Source organism: Jaculus jaculus, chromosome 7 (assembly GCF_020740685.1).
Source record: "Jaculus jaculus isolate mJacJac1 chromosome 7, mJacJac1.mat.Y.cur, whole genome shotgun sequence".
In the NCBI taxonomy this organism is placed as follows: Eukaryota; Metazoa; Chordata; class Mammalia; order Rodentia; family Dipodidae; genus Jaculus; species Jaculus jaculus.
The window spans coordinates 128210850-128227124 of NC_059108.1; the positions used below are offsets into that span (position 1 = coordinate 128210850).

A 16275-nucleotide genomic window follows, 5' to 3' on the forward strand; every position below is an offset into this window, starting at 1 on the left:
GGAAGGAAAAGGTCTCCTTTCACCTGCAGTTTTGAGAGGAAGTGTCCATTGTAGCAGAGGAAACATGGCCGGGGCAGACAGCCATCATCACATCAACAGGAAGGAAGTAGAAAAGCTAACGAGCCCCAATCGGGCTGGGCTGTATACCCCAAGGCCCATCCCCAGTGACACGCTTCCTCCTGCAAGGCTTCACCTCCTACAGGGTCCATAAGCTTCCCAAAGTGCCACCAACTTGGGTCCAGTATTCCCACCCATGAGTCTACAGGGGGCACATTTTCCCATTTAAGCTGCCCCACCTCCTTTCTGTCCATCTGCTTTCCATCCCTGTGCCCTTAGGTGAAGGAGGAGCGTGAGCTGCTCAGGCGTACCCAGGAGGATGGCACGCAGGCTCAGAACGTGCTCAAGCAACCTGTGGGCAAGTTAGTCACTAGTCACCAAGAGAAGGAATCCTGGGGGCCCAGCCACAAGGAGGCCACCATGGAGCTGCTCCGTGTGAAGGACCGGGCCATCGAGCTGGAACGGAATGTGAGTGGGCTGCCCGGGCCCGAGTCAGTCACAGTGAGCATTGTGTTTGTAGCTCTCCTGTGAGCCTGTCGTCACTGTGACGCACCTAGGATTGCAGAGTCCACTAAGGTCTATTGGATCTAGTAGGGCATTTCTTGAGTTGTCCTGGCAAGTGTTTGTAGGGGCCTTTTCCTTTGGGTTTTTTTGTTTGTTTGTTTTCTTCGAGGTAGGGTCTCACTCTAGCCCAGGCTGACCTGGAATTCACTATGGAGTCTCAGGGTGGCCTCAAACTCATGGCGATCCTCCTACCTCTTCCTCCCGAGTGCTGGGATTAAAGGTGTGCGCCACCACACCTGGCTCGGTCTTTTCCTTTGTGGGCCCTCTTCCTCGTGGGCCCTCTGGTGTTTTCTAGCCCAAGAGGCGTACCCCAGTCTTGGGGGCTGAACTGTTCTACCTGCCATGACGGGGCTTAGCCCATGGCTGGTACATCAGTGTGCCGTGTCTTTCAGTTGAATGTGTCCCAGTGCTGCATACCAAAGCCCAGCCACGTGTAAATAAAGGTTTATTGGAATACAGCCACACCCTTTATTTGAATGGGTTCTGGACTACTTCCCACTGCGGCAGCAGCCGTCATCGTCAGGCTAGAGATGATATGGCTGGCAAACGCCAAAGTCTTTACTTGCCAGTGCGTGGCTATTCCTCTGGTTCTCTTTGATTCCCAACAGTGACTTTAGGAAGTTCATTGCGGTCATAATGGTGTTCATTATTTAACTGACAGGCAAGCTGAGACAGAGCTGGACTCTTCCTAAAGTCACAGGCTCAAGGAGTGGTAGCACTGGCCTATAGCCCGTGTGTCTTGGTCCCTGGCCTCGTTGGTGGCATAAGTGGCATGGCCGTTGCTAGTCTCGTGTACTGTAATGCGCTCTTCAGCCCTGGGGCGGCTGACGCTAAAGATTTTGACTCTGGGTCCCATTGCTGTCAACGGGAGGTGGATCAGGCTCACGCGAAAGCACGCTTGGGGTCTTCTACAGGAAATAGTTAAAGAGAAAAAAGCATGAAAGAGAGAAAAGATCACAGTCAGGCTTCCACACCAGTGTGCCCTGGTCGCCTGCGTCCTTTGCGATGTGTGACTTGTTTTGTAGAAATACTACTACTGTCCATTTCAGGGGGACACTGTTACTTCCTGCCCCTGAGGGTCCTGGCTCTGGCCTGTGTCTAACCTTGAGGGTCTGAGCCAATCTTGTGTCTCGGGAGAGCTGGACTTCCATGTTTTGTTTTGTTTTTTTTTTAAATATAATTTTAGGGTTGGAGAGATGTCTTAGCGGTTAAGGGCTTGCCTGTGAAGCCTAAGGACCCCGGTTCGAGGCTGGATTCCCCAGGATCCACGTAAGCCAGATGCACAAGGCGGTGCACACATCTGGAGTTTGTTTGCAGTGGCGAGAGGCCCTGGCGTGCCCATTCTCTCTCTCTCTTTGCCTCTTTCTCTCTATGTTGCTCTCAAATAAATGAAAATTTTAGCCAGGCGTGGTGGCACACGCCTTTAATCCCAGCACTCGGGAGGTAGAGGTAGGAGGATCTCCGAGAGTTTGAGGCCACCCTGAGACTACATAGTGAATTCCACGTCAGCCTGAGCCAGGGTGAGACCTAACCTCAAAAAACCTAAATAAATAAATAAATGAAAAATTTTAAAATATATAATTTTATTTATTTATTTGCTGGCGGGGGGGGGGGGAGAGGATGAGAATGGGCTCACCCAGGCCTCACCAGTGCCCATGTAAAGGAACTCCAGACACTTGTGCCGCTTTGCGTATCTGGCTTTTTACGTGGGTCCTGGGGAACTGGATCCAGGCGTTCTTGCTGGCGAGCCATCCCTGTAGCCGCCTTCCGTGCTTGACTGGCATGCGCTTCCCTCCCCCAGAACGCAGCGCTGCAGGCTGAGAAGCAGTTGCTGAGGGAGCAGCTGCAGCACTTGGAGACGCAGAATGTGGCCTTCAGCAGCCAGATCCTGACGCTGCAGAAGCAGAGCGCCTTCCTTCAGGAGCACACCACCTCGCTGCAGACCCAGACGGCCAAACTGCAGGTGCGCACGCACGGCTGTGCCGCAAGGGAGGCTGCGCCGTCCGGCGCGGGGAGCTGGCGTCAGGCGTGTTTAAGGGGTTCACTGTACATGGGGTCTTGGGAGGTTGTGGTCGTGATGGCTCATGAAATATTTTCCATGTTTGGGCGTGGAGCTGCCTAGCTCAATCCTTCATTTCTCTCCTTTTCACACACACTGCGCTGTATCCCCAGCCCATTTCTTTAGACTCTTGTCCATGTTTTCCAAAGTCTGTTCCCACAAAGGTTATTAAGACTTTAAAGAGGAGACTTGGGGGATGGAGAGATGGCTTAATGGTTAAGGCACTTGCTGGCAAAGCCAAAGGACCCAGGTTCAGTTCCCCAGGACCCACATAAAGCCAGATACATGGCGTGTGGAGTTTGTTTACGGTGTCTAGAGGCCCTGGTATGCCCATTCCCGCCCCCTACAAATAAATAAAAATACTAAAAAAAAAAAAAAAGAGAGAGAGACTTGGGCTGGAGAGATGGCTTAGCGGATAAGGGCTTGCCTGTGAAGCCTAAGGACCCTGGTTGTGGCTGGATTCCCCAGGACCCACGTTAGCCAGATGCACGAGGGGGCACATGTATCTGGAGTTCATTTGCAGTGGCTGGAGGCCCTGGTGCACCCATTTTCTCTCTCTCTCTCTCTCTCTGCCTGTTTCACTGTCTGTCACTCTCAAATAAATAAATAAAGATGAACAAAAAATAAAAACAAAAAAGAAGAGACTTGGAGATCAAGTAAGTTTGGTTAGACCATTTCAGTAGAACCTAGGAGAGCTTTATTAAGCCAATGTAAATTTTCAACTCCCAGGAGAAGTGGGTTATGAAATGGGGCTCGGCTGTTGGAAGAAGCCTGTAGAACCACCAGTATCCTAGGCCACTTAACATGCTGATTTTATAATTAGTTTGCGGTGAGAAAATGAAAAACATACATTAATGTAATCTCTGAGAAAAGTTTGGAACAGGGACAATAAACAGGAAACCATTTGGCAGTGAGGTTGGGTTTGTTCTGTTAAAATAAGAAAATGGGCTATTGGTTGGTTGTTTTGTTTTGTCTTGGAAAAACGTCTTTGTCTGGTTTTAATATCGGGGTAGTAATTCTGGCTTCTATTCAGTTTTCTAATGATCTTGGATTATGTTAGAGTATTTTACAAAATGTCAAAGATTTGGATATGGCCCAGCGGTAGAGCAAGTGCTTAGCATGTGTAAGGCTCTCAGCTCAGTCTCTGACACCATAAAAATAAACAAATTTAATACCTATGTTAAGTTAGTGGATAGTGCTATCCACTTTTCTGTATTCTTACATTTTCTGTTGACTTTTCTAGAAAATAGGCTCTTAAAAATAATTAGCAAGGTGAGTCAGGAATGGGAGGCTGAGGTAGGATGGTCACTATGAGTCCCAGGCCAGCCTGCAGCTACAGAATGAATTCTGGGTCAGCCTAGGCTAGAATGAGACACTGCTTTGAAACAAACAGTCATCAAGGGTACATGAGGAAGTTTGCCTCGGAGGGAGGGCATAATTTCTGGAGAGCGGATCAGGATAATAGCACTATTCCACAGTCAGTTTATTTTTATTGACAACTTCCATAATTATAGACAATAAACCATGATAATTCCCTCCACTCTCCCACTTTCCTCTTCACTAATCCACTCTTCAGCTATCTCCTCCTTCTCTCAATTAGTCTCTATTATATTTTGATGTCATTACTATTATGAGGGTCTTGTGTAGGTAGTGTGTCAGGTACTGTGAGGTCATGGATATTGAGACCAATTTGTGTCAGAACAGTTGCATTGTAAGCAGTCCTACCCTTCCTTTGGTTCTTGAATTCTTTCCACTACCTCTTGTGCAGTGGACCCTGAGTCTTGGAAAGTGTGATAGAGATGTTTTAGTGCTGAGCACTCCTGTGTCACTTCTCAGCTTTATGTTACCTTTTGGGTCATTCCAGTGGTCACCACCGTATGAAAAGAGAAGCTTCTCTAACCCAAAGTGAGAGTAGCATTGATATGTGGGTATGAATGTTAAGAAAAAGTACTTACAGGGAGGTTTGGTGAGCATCATATATGCATTAGCTAAACAAGAGCAGGAATTACACTTCTAGGACTCATGACCTTCCCCACCATAAGCTTTTGATTAGGTTTTCAGTATCAGGCATGTATTCCCTCCTGTGGAGCAGGCCTCCAGTCCAATCAGAGAACGGTTGGTTTCCCCCTTAACAGATAGGCCATTATTGCACCCACTGGATCATTTGGTCTGGCTGGCCAAACAAACTTAAGGCTTGCAATATCCACTGTTCTTTTATCTCTGCTGATGACTTCTGTCTTCCATAGGGCTCCGTGCAGCGTAGCTTTTTCTGGCTTTCAGTCAGCTGGTCTACAGGGAGAGGAGGTTTTCGACTCAGTTTTAGCTTGATTTCCCCATGACCTTGTAGCCCAAGCATGTAGTGTCTTCAGCAGTAGGATCTTACTATCTAGTTCTGGTAGGAAACCAAGAGACTTGAAAATGACCTGTAATGTTTTAGGGGGCATCGGGGACCTCCTTGGCCAACAGCTCACTGGAAGGTATTCCATCCCTGGCATTGAAATTTTTCTAGCAACAGCCTACAGCTTCTGGGGTGTGCCATATCCCCAAAAAAGTAGGTTTCCATATGGCTTACTCATAACATCTTGTATTTTGATTAACCCTCCCCCACCCTTCTTTTACAAAGTCTCTTACCCCAGACCTCACTTAGGCCACTGTACCCCGAGCCATCTGTTCATCTCCTTGGGCCCTCCCCACTCCTCCTTCCCTTACGGCTCCTTTCTGGCTTACTGGCCTCTGCACAGTGCATTTCTGCAGGTCCTGAAGTCCTGGCAGCACTGCCCCATGCCCCTCTGGGCTGCTGTCTGCTTTGAGCACGGGGCGCCTCGCCCGCTCGCTGCCCGTCACCCACCGCCCGTGGGTTCTCTGCTCTCTATCCCCCCCTCCCCACCGCAGGTGGAGAATTCCACGCTGAGCTCCCAGAGCGCCTCCCTCAGCGCCCAGTGCACCCTGCTGCAGAGCCAGCAGGCGGCCAAAGAGGCCGAACAGGAGGACCTGCAGCGGCAGCACGAGCAGCTGGCGGCTGCCTACGAGGCCCTGCTGCAGGACCACGAGCACCTCGGCGCCCTGCACGAGCGCCAGTCCTCCGAGTACGAGGCGCTCATCCGCCAGCACAGCTGCCTGAAGACTCTGCACCGCAACCTGGAGCTGGAGCACAAGGAGCTCGGGGAAAGGTGGGGCCTGGGGGGAGGGGCGGGGCGCAAGGGAGACACCCCCCTCAGGGGCAGAGAGGTCGGGGCCTGGGGTGGTGGTAGAAGGGGGGGTGGACAGAGAGGGTGACGGGGAGGCTGGAGACGCAGAGACCAGACCTTGAGAGGGAGCAGGGCCTGGGCCAGGGGTGCGGCTTGAGGAGGCCAGCTGTCTGGCCGCGCGGGAGACGGGGCTTTCCCGAAGCCCGCACGAGCCTCTGTCTCTCGGGCCGCGTCTCCTCCCGGCTGGCTAGTCGTCATTGTTGGGACACCTGAGCTTCCCTAACGGGGAGGGAAATAAGACATCATCTTCAGCAGTTTCAACTTTGTCCAGCTGGGCAACTTCTAGATGCAGTGAGCACAGGTGTGTGTACCTGCCTCACTCCTCAGGCTGCCTCTTTCAACTCAGGGTCTGGCTGGCTTGCTTTTTTTTTTTTTTTTAAATTCCTCCCTCCCTCCCTCTCTTTCTCTCTCTGTGCCTTCATTCTCGAGGTAGGGTCTCACTCTAGCCCAGGCTGACCTGGAATTCACTGTGTAGTCTCAGGGTAGCCGCCTCCTACCTCTTCTTGAGCACTGGGATTGAAGGCTTATGCCACCATACCTGGTTTTGCTTGCTTGCTTGCTGTTTATTTATTTATTTATTTTGGTTTTCTGAGGTAGAGTCTCACTCTAGCCCTGGCTGACCTGGAATTTACTATATGTAGTCTCAGGGTGGCCTCGAACTCACAGTGATCCTCTACTTCTGCCTCCTGAGTGCTGGGATTAAAGGCGTGTGCCACCACACCCAGATGATTGTTTTTTTTTAAACGTGTATTTAAAAAAATATTTAATATGAAAAATTTAAAAATATATTTTTTAAATATGTGTGTCTGAGCCAGGCGCAGTGGTGCACACCTTTAATCCTAACACTCGTGAGGCAGAAGTAGGAGGATCACTGAGTTCAAGGCCACCCTGAGGCTACATAGTGAATTCCAGGTCAGCCTGGGCTAGAGTGAGACCCTACCTTGAAAAACTAACTAACTAAATAAATGAATAAAATAAAATAACAAGTGTGTCTGAATATGCTGCTGCCGAGGGAGGCTTGTCTGAAGAGGGACCCTCAGACACAAGTGGGGCAAGAAGAGCCATTGTCCCCTCCTGGGCTGACAGCATTTCCTTCAAGTCAGACTCTGCAGGACAACTGGACACACAGTGGCTCTTTCAGCTGGGAGTGGCTGACATTCAGGGAGTTTCCATCTTAGGGGTTCACAACTCTGTCATTGAGCCAGAAAAGCCTTGGGTGGGTGCTTGCTGGTGGTGCTGGTGGGTACGAGGGAGGTGACATCAGGTGTATTCATCAGGTAGGTCCTTTAAAAATTTGTTTTTAATTTAAGATTTTAAAACTTTATTTTTTTTATTTGCACACATCAGGGTAGGGGTACATCAGTTTCTTGCCACTGAAAACAAGTGCTAATGCAGCTTTATGTGGGTGGTGGAGGAATTGAACCCAGCCAATCAGGCTTTGCAAGCAAGGGCCTTTAACCACTGAGCCATCTTCCTTTTTACTTCCACCACCCCCTCCCCAATCCATTCCATCATTCAGGGATGCCAAGATGTCAGCCCTTCTAGGAATGTTCCCACCAGAAGTCCCCCCTTCTCGGCACTTCCTCCCCACCCTCTCCATCCAGCCTGTATTGTGTGGGCCATTTGTGGAATACTTTCTGTATAAGTGGTGCTGTGTGTACACAGGAAAGGAACTGTGTGCTACCCACAGACTAATGAAGTGGATCCAGTGGGAACACGATACCTTCACTTACCAGGCCCTTACACAAGCATCTTATTCTTTCTTAGTGTCCTATTACGTTATTATGGTGTCTCCTCACATCATCATCATCATCATCATTATTATTATTAATTACTATTATTTTGGTTTTTCGAGGTAGGGTCTCACTGTGGTCCAGGCTGACTGGAATTCATTATGGAGTCTCAGGGTGGCTTTGAACTCATGGCAACCTTCCTACCTCTGCCTCCCGAGTGCTGGGATTAAAGGCGTGTGCCACCACACCTGGCTCACATTATTATTATTATTATTATTGTTTTTTTGAGGTAGGGTCTCACTCTAGCCCAGGCTGACCTAGAGTTCACTGTGTAGTCTCAGGGTGGCCTCGAACTCACAGTGATCCTCCCACCTGTGCCTCCCGAGGGCTGGGATTAAAGGCGTGTGCCACCACGCCTGACTCACCACACATTACTGATGTCCATTCAGAGGGGAATTTTATTTTTGCAGGTAATGTTGGGGGACTGGTTCTGAAGTTCACGTTGCTTGCTCAGTGTGTTTGGCTGGCTGGACACACAGCTGGGGGCGCCTGGGGTCTGTCTAGCAAAGCTGCAGGTGGCTGCCACACAGGGATGGCAGGTCTGGGCTGTTTTTTGTTTGTTTGTTTGTTTGTTTTTTTGACGCCTGAATTAGATGATCTCACTGTTCCAGCAAAGTACAGCTGTGCTGTACCAGGGACTCAGCGGTGAGCAAGAGTCCTGAGCTCGGCCTTGCACGTGGGGTGTCGGTAACTGCTGGAAGCACGCTTGATCCGTGCGCTTGGCTGGAATGCCGCGAGGGAGCAGGAGATGAAGGGCCTTGCTGGCCACTCCATAGCTTTTATTTGTCAAACTTGCCCGTCAGCCAGTCCCCACCCGAAAGAACCAGGATGTGCGTGGCTGACCTGAGGGAAATACTGTCAGCAGGGCACTTCACCAAGCTCAGGATTGCTTAGATGGGAAACGTGAGGCTCTGGAAGGTAGGCAGAGCCCTCGGTGTTGGCCTTACATTTTGCCACCACCGTAAGACAGCCTCTGCCCTCACGGCCAAGGGCCTTGCTTACGTGAGACCCCCTCGCATGGGCTCCGGTGGGATGCTGTCGCTGTAGGCAGGCGGAGGTCAGAGAGGAGGCTGGAGACACCCAGAGCAGGTTTACTGTGGGACGCACTCAGGAGGGGCTGAAAGGAAGGGTTTGCTTGAATAGACAGTTGGGCTGTGTCTCAGACCCCTCTGCTGATCGTGTGGCCATCTGGGATCATCTGAGAACAGGCTTCCAGCAGGGTGGGGGGAACACTGGGTGCTGCCCTGTCTGTGCTTTGTGCTCTGCTGCCCTCCAGTGACTGCTGGGCAGCCTGCAAGGATAGAGTGAGGAGAAAATTCGAGCCCTGGGCCAGGGTGAGTCTGTGTGTGTGTGTCTTGTGCACCCTGACTCCCACATGGAGCGGGGAGGCCATGCAGAAGGATTAACTGCTGCACTATGCAGGAATTTGCCTGTTTTTATTCTGAGTTTTCCTTTTGATCTGTTTGTGCCCAGTGAACCGAAACCTATGGTTCCCTAAGAGAAGCGCGTGGAGGTCTTAGAGGGCAGCCCTCGTTCTCCCCGGGTGGCTAAGGAAGGGCTTCCGTGACAGGGAAGCCACGGGACCGCCCGGGCAGGAGAGGGTTCTGGGCCCTTGGCTGGATGCTGACTGACCCCTGCCCTGGCAGCCCCTGTCCTGCTGCCCTGCTCGCTGTCCAGCCCCTCGCTGTCTGCACCTGCCCTGCCCTGCCCCGCCCTCTGCCGAGGAGAGTTTCCGTAGGGTTCCCACGGCGCGCTCAGGTGTGGGCTGCGGTGCCAGCGGGCGTGTCCTCCCACAGGCACGGCGACCTGCTGAAGCACAAGGCCGAGCTGGACGAGCTGGAGAAGGTGCTGACAGCAGAGCGGGCGGCGCTGCAGCAGGAGCAGAGGACCAGTGCCATCGCCACGGGCGAGAACCAGCGGCTGCGGGGAGAGCTGGACAGGTGAGCGCCTGGGTCCCCCGCGTCCTCCCTCCCAGCCTCCTGTGTCGCTGAGACAGCTGCTGGGGAGAGGCTTGGTGAGCTCCCTACTTAGCCGTCACGTGTTTTTATGACCTGTGAGGTGCTGGCTGGGGAAGGAAGTGAGGGGTGCGCCAGCTGGTTTCTGGTTTGAGATGAGTATCAGGACAGATGTATTTATTTTTTTTCATTGACAACTTTCATGATTATAAACACTGTCCCATGGTAATTCCCTCCCTACCCTCACTTTCCCCTTTGAAACTCTACTCTCCATCATATCCCTGCCCCCTCTCCATCAGTCTCTCTTTTATTTTGATGTCATCATCTTTTCCTCCTCTTATGATGGTCTTGTGTAGGATGTGTCAGGCACTGTGAGGTCATGGATATCCAGGCCATTTTGTGTCTGGGGGGAGCACGTTGTAAGGAGTCCTACCCTTCCTTTGGCTAAGGACAGATGTATTTGTCATCAGATATAAGTTCAGCACTTTGGAAGGGGCTGTTGTGGGTCCTTCTTAGTCACAAGAGCCACTTGGCAAGTGTTGTGAACAAAATCTTCCCGAGCCAGGTCTCTCCTCATCCGAAAGCCCACGCAGTGCCATGCTTTTTGTGTTTAGGCTGTGGTCTTGCAGTGTAGTATGGCCCCAGGCCTAGCGCTCAATCCTATCTCAGGTCCCTGAGTGCAGAAAGGCTGCGATGAGCCTAGTGGAGAAAACGTGTGTGTTAGAGAAGCTTCACTCAGACTGGAGTCAGCGCCCGTGGCTGTGCATGTGGGTTACACGAGGTCAACCTTTGAACAGGCGCCCATCAGAAACGAGGTTACCTGTTGGCCAGGCTGTGTAGATCGTGCCCTGTGTTCCACTGATGTTCTCAGCAGTCTTATAGAACAGAACTACCTAGTATTATTTCCCTTATTTATTTATTTATTTGACGAACAGATAGATAAAAAGGCTTGGGTCAGATAACTCCCCACGGGAAGCAGTGCCTCTCCCGGTCTCCTCTCGCGCCTCTTAGCTGCTTCCTCCCACATCCTTGCATCAGTGTGTGCTGAGAGTTACAAATCCAGGCGCCTGCAGTGACCCCCCCCCCAGGTGCATGCTGGGCAAACAGCATCCCCCTTGGGCTTGGGCTCAGACTCTGAGAGGGTGAGTTCCCACCCTCGGAAGGATCCTAAGGAAGGCTGTTTCAGGGTGGTCCCCAGCAACTCAGCCATTCCTCTGTTTATTCTCAAAGCTGAGCGTCTGAGGAGAGATGGGAACCTTAGTTCTTTTATATGTCGGCAGTGGGTTTGTGTGTGTACACGTGTGCTCTTGCACATTGCACCTCCCATTCCACAGCACACGTGTGGAGGTCACAGGATGACGTGGGGGTGTCAGTCCTCACCTTCTACCTTCTTTGAGACAGGGTCTCTTGTTTGCTGCTGTGCACACCCAGACTGGCTCACCCGTGAGCTTTGGGATTCTCCAGGCTCTGCCTCCCATTGCTGTGGGCATGGATGTGACTACAGAAGCGTGAATTTCTTGCATCCACCTCTACGTGGGTTCTGCAGATCCACACTTCAACTGCCAGGCTTGCATAACAAGTGTTTTTTAACCATTGAACAATCGCTCCCCAGCCCCCCCCTATTTTTTCAAATAAATTTTACAAGTTGCGAAGATACACCGTGTCCACTTTGAGTCCCCTATAACTGAGCTTTTTAGAATAAGTTCTCCTGAGAAACTCAGGTAGGAATTTTAGTGGGGTTACTTAGTTCCCTGATGTCCTGGCCCATTTTAAGATCTCAGGAGTCAAAATTAGAAACCTGTTTAGAATGGGGAAGAGGAGCTAGGCACAGGGCATAGAGTTTTAGAGAAAAGTTAGTCCAGCTTTGTACTTAAACACCATAAACTTTTTTTCAAGTTTGCCAGGATGCCAAAACTCTTAACATAGACCGGGGCGTAGTTGTCTGAGCCTGCCCATTCTACCCCCAGACACAATGTGGCACCAGGGCTGTGGGTGCTTTCATAGAATCCCAAAGAACACAGTTTGAGAACCAGCAATTTTTGTTCAGCACTCTCATTTTATGTGTGAAAAGTATCTGAGACCCAGAGAGGGTCGTGGCTTTGTGTGAGGTTGCACAGCCTGCTGCTGTCAAAAGCTGGGATGGGGCTGGAGAGATGGCTTAGCCGTTAAGCGCTTGCCTGTGAAGCCTAAGGACCCAGGTTCGAGGCTCGGTTCCCCAGGTCCCACGTTAGCCAGATGCACAAGGGGGCACACGCGTCTGGAGTTCGTTTGCAGAGGCTGGAAGCCCTGGCGCGCCCATTCTCTCTCTCCCCCCTTATCTGTCTTTCTCTCTGTGTCTGTCTCTCTCAAATAAAAAATAAAAAAAAAATAAAAGGTGTAAAGAAAAAAAAAAGCTTGGATGAAGAGAAAAATAAATAAATAAATAAATAAATAAATAAAAGCTGGGACAGGCCCCGGGGCTGAAGGCCTTTCCCCCCCTGGAACCCGCCTCAGCCCCGTTGTCCTTGTGGCTCTTGGTTCCCCAGGATTAATTTCCTGCACCACCAGCTGAAGGGGGAGTACGAGGAGCTGCACATCCACACCAAGGAGCTGAAAACGTCCCTCAACAACTCGCAGCTGGAGCTGAACCGCTGGCAGGCGCGCTTTGATGAGCTGAAGGAGCAGCACCAGAGGATGGACATCTCGCTGACCAAGCTGGACAACCACTGCGAGGTGAGGGGCAGAGGCCCTCTGGGTGTCTGCTCTGAGGTTGGAAGTGGCCCTGACGTTGAGGTGAAACCAGAGTGTCTCCTGTGGTAGGACTCTTGTCAGAGACCACCTTGTCCGGCCTTAGCTCTGCAGATGGCCACTGGTGATTTCCGTCAATCCCTTTGCCTGCAATGGCATGTTTTCTTGTTCCTCTTCATCTCAATGTTTTCAGTAGCTAGCGTAACTAGCAAAATGGTCCAGATTTGGGTGCGACCCCTGGCTCGGGGTCCTGGGGCCCATTCAGGATCCTGGCTGCTGGAGGGTAGAGCTAGTCTGGAAATGGACGTTGTAGGTATCAAAACACTCCTCAGATGATCTCGTACAGACCCCACTGGCACAGAGAGAGGCTGAGGAGAGCAGAGGCCTCCACCTCCAGGACAGCCCTGGGAAGCATCACAGGTGGGGAAATGCTGGCTCCAAAGTGCTGAGATGCCGGCACCCCATGGGGCGGGGGTGGCACGTCTCCAGGAACTTTGGCCCACTGGGGCGGTGCTGTCTTCACAAGAGGTGTGTTCATGAGCTTGCTTTCCGCCGCCCGTTCCTCCCCTTCTTCTCCCTTTCTCTTTCCTTCCTTTCCTCCATTCTCTGCTTTCTTCCATTTTGAGGCTGAAACCTAGACCAGAGCCTTGCAACAGCTAGAAAAGCATTCTACCACTGAGCTGTATCCCAGCCCACATTAGGATTCTTTTTTTTTTTTCTTTAAAAGACTAATTAACTTATTTATTTATTTAAGAGCGAGTGTGTGAGAAAGAGAAAGAGGTAGATAGTGAGAGTGGGAGAGAATGGGCCCAACTGGGCCTCTAGCCACTGGGAACAGACTCCAGATGCATGCACCACCTTGTGCATCTGGCTTACGTGGGACCTGGAGAATCAAACCTGGGTCCTTAGGTTTCACAGACAAGTGCCTTGGATGCTAAGCTATCTCTCCAGCACTGCCCGCCCCCCCCCACACACATTAGGGTTCTTGAGAGGAGAGCATAGGTTGGGGCTACCAAGGAAGCCCTGTAGAAAAGATTGTAGTAATAACCAAAATCAAGGAATGATAGGTTTTGATCTTTCTGTTAATGGTGAGATCAGAGTCCGAATGGCTAATTGAATGACAAGGATGAACAGCATCTGTTTCCTGCCTGTGGTGTGCTGGGTGTTTTGCTATGTACTTTTCAGTGTTCCTTCATCCTCAGTGACCTGGGGAAACTAGAGCACTTTGTCCTTTGTGTGCGGTGGATTGGATCCCAGCCTCTGGCCTTTCCTCTGTACCACAGTAATGTTCTAGAACAGAAGATGGTGAACTTCAGCCCACAAGCCAAATCTTGCCTACCTACCACCTGTTTTCTTATGCACCCCATGAGTTAAGACTGGCTCTTCACATCTTTTTAGTGGTGGTGGGGGGGAATTAAATAATAATAATATTTTGTGGCTAGTGAAAATTATATGAAATTTAAATTTTTGCCTCTTTAAGTAAAGATTGTTCAGACTGCAGCCACACTTCAGCGACTGATGCTGCTTTTGTGTTGCAAAGGCAAAGTAATGGCAGGTGGTTCAGAGGGTCTAAATCTTTAATCCTCTGACTTTGAAAAAGTGCTACCTGTCTTTGTTTGTTTATATATATTTTTTCTTTTTTTTTTTTTTTTGGTTTTTCAAGGTAGGGTCTCACTCTGGCTCAGGCTGACCTGGAATTCACTATGTAGTGTCAGGGTGGCCTTGAACTCATGGCGATCCTCCTACCTCTGCCTCCCGAGTGCTGGGATTAAAGGCGTGCGCCACCACGCCCAGCTGTTTGTTTATATTTTTGAGAGAGGGTAAGTAGGGAATATGGAAATACCAGGGCCTCTTGCCACTGCAGACACCTGCACCACTTTGTGCATCTCGCTTTATGTGGGCACGGGGGAACTGAACTCAGAAGGTAGCAAAGCAAATACCTTCAACCGCTGAGCCGTCTCCTCAGTTGGTTACCTGTCTAGAGACAAGCTGTCTGGTTGAAATATAACAGAAGCTTCCTGTGCAATTTAGCATTTTCTAGTAATCAGTTTAAAAACTTACTGAGTGAAATTAGATTTCTTATGCTGGGTATGGAACCCAGGGCCCTTACACATGGCACGGCAGCCCTCTACCACTGAAACAGATCTCCAGCCCTAATGAAATCAACTTTAATAATATGTTTTATTTAACTAGTATGTACAAAATATAATTTCAGGGCCAGAGAGATGGCTCAGCAGTTAAGAGGCACTTGCTTACATAATACCATTTCAGTGTGTAATCAATTAAACAATCAGTTTCATGTTCTTTTTTTAAAAAAATTTATTTATTTATTTATTAGAAAGAGAGAGAGAATGAGTACGCCAGGGCCTCCAGCCACTGCAAACGAATTCCAGACACATGCTCCCCCTTGTGCATCTGGCTTATGTGGGTCCTAGGGAATCAAGCCTGGGTCCTTTGGCTTTGCAGGCACACGCCTTAACCGCTAAGCCATCTTTCCAGCCCCTCTTTTCTTTGTATCAAGCTTTCTACACCTGCTGCGTCTTGCATCGGAGCTCACCTCAGCCTAGACTGGCTGCACTGTGTGCCCTGGGCAGTCATGTTCTACCAGTCGGCTGCTGGGCTGGGTGGTGAAGTCGTGGCAGACACAGCCAGGGTACCAGCTCCTTGGTCCTCTCCAGGTCTACACTAATGTAGATCTAGACAACACCAAGATGGACGTCTTTGTGCACGTGTTTGCTTTCTTCTTTGGGAAGCTGGGTCCCCAGCATGGGACCACAGAGTTGGGTCAGATGTCTGAGCCCCGTCTGCCTGTGTTTCAGCTGCTCTCCCGTCTCAAGGGGAACTTGGAAGAGGAGAATCATCACCTCCTGAGCCAAATCCAGCTGCTGAGCCAGCAGAACCAGATGCTTCTGGAACAGAACATGGAGAGCAAGGAGCAGTACCACGAGGAGCAGAAGCAGTACATGTAAGGGGGCTGTGGCGGGCAGCCTGCGTCACCACTCGTCAGCAGTCCTTCCCTCTCCCACCACGCCCAAGGCATCCTGGGTAGAAAGCAGCTTCTGGCCTTCAGGGTCTGGAGGTAGAAGATGGACCATGCTGTGCCCTGGATTATTCCACATATCTAGAAGAGGTGGTGATTGGCTTCCTGTTTTTTAAAACATTTATTTACTTGTTTGAGAGAAAGAGAGAATATGAATGAATACGGGCACGCCAGGGCCTCCAGCCACTGCAAACGAACACCAGACGCGTGCGCCCCCTTGTGCATCTGGCTTATGTGGGTCCTGGGGAATCAAGCCTTGAACCGGGGTCCTTAGGCTTCACAGGCAAGCGCTTAACCACTAAGCCATCTCTCTAGCTCCCTATTTGCTTTCTCACACCACTGCAAGCTCTTCCTCTGCTTTGGGACTTAAGTTCACTCCTGGCAATAGCCCGGCACCCAGAAGCCGTGCCTCGGTTGAGGGGGTGCAGATCACAGGCTGGGACCCGGCCTCTTCGCTTGCCTGACTGAAAACAAATTTGCTATGTTCTCCTTGTCTCCCCGGCCTTGTGCACGCCCTGGAGGCTGGGAAGTATGAGGGTGACAAGTGTGAACCAAGCTGTGTCCCCTCCTACTCAGATGTTAGGAAGTTACCCAGAGGCACTGAGGGGAGGATGGTAGGAGACAGTTTCTCATGAAATGGGTTGGGGAGGGAAGGTAGGGGGTGACAGGTGGTCTGGGTGGGAGGCCGGAGAGGAAGGCTCCTCAACTGTGGAGAGTCGCTGTGCCCATCTGAAGACAGTAAATGTGAGAAGTTTTTGAAGAAATGTGTGTCTCAGAGGCCTGGGCAGTTGCTGGAGGTCACAGGCAGGGACAAGTGGAAGAACCCTCCCTG

General features: G+C 50.7%; 1 protein-coding gene across 1 annotated transcript in view; it reads left to right on the plus strand.

Moving 5' to 3' along the window:
- The window catches only part of Ccdc88c (coiled-coil domain containing 88C), a 152145-nt gene that overhangs the window by 113723 nt on the left and 22147 nt on the right, over positions 1-16275 (plus strand). Inside the window, exons 18-23 of the mRNA XM_045154020.1 lie at positions 337-525; positions 2423-2584; positions 5573-5850; positions 9518-9661; positions 12202-12388; positions 15223-15368. Of these exons, the coding sequence (XP_045009955.1) occupies positions 337-525; positions 2423-2584; positions 5573-5850; positions 9518-9661; positions 12202-12388; positions 15223-15368 (1106 nt within the window). The remainder of the gene's footprint in view (positions 1-336; positions 526-2422; positions 2585-5572; positions 5851-9517; positions 9662-12201; positions 12389-15222; positions 15369-16275) is intronic.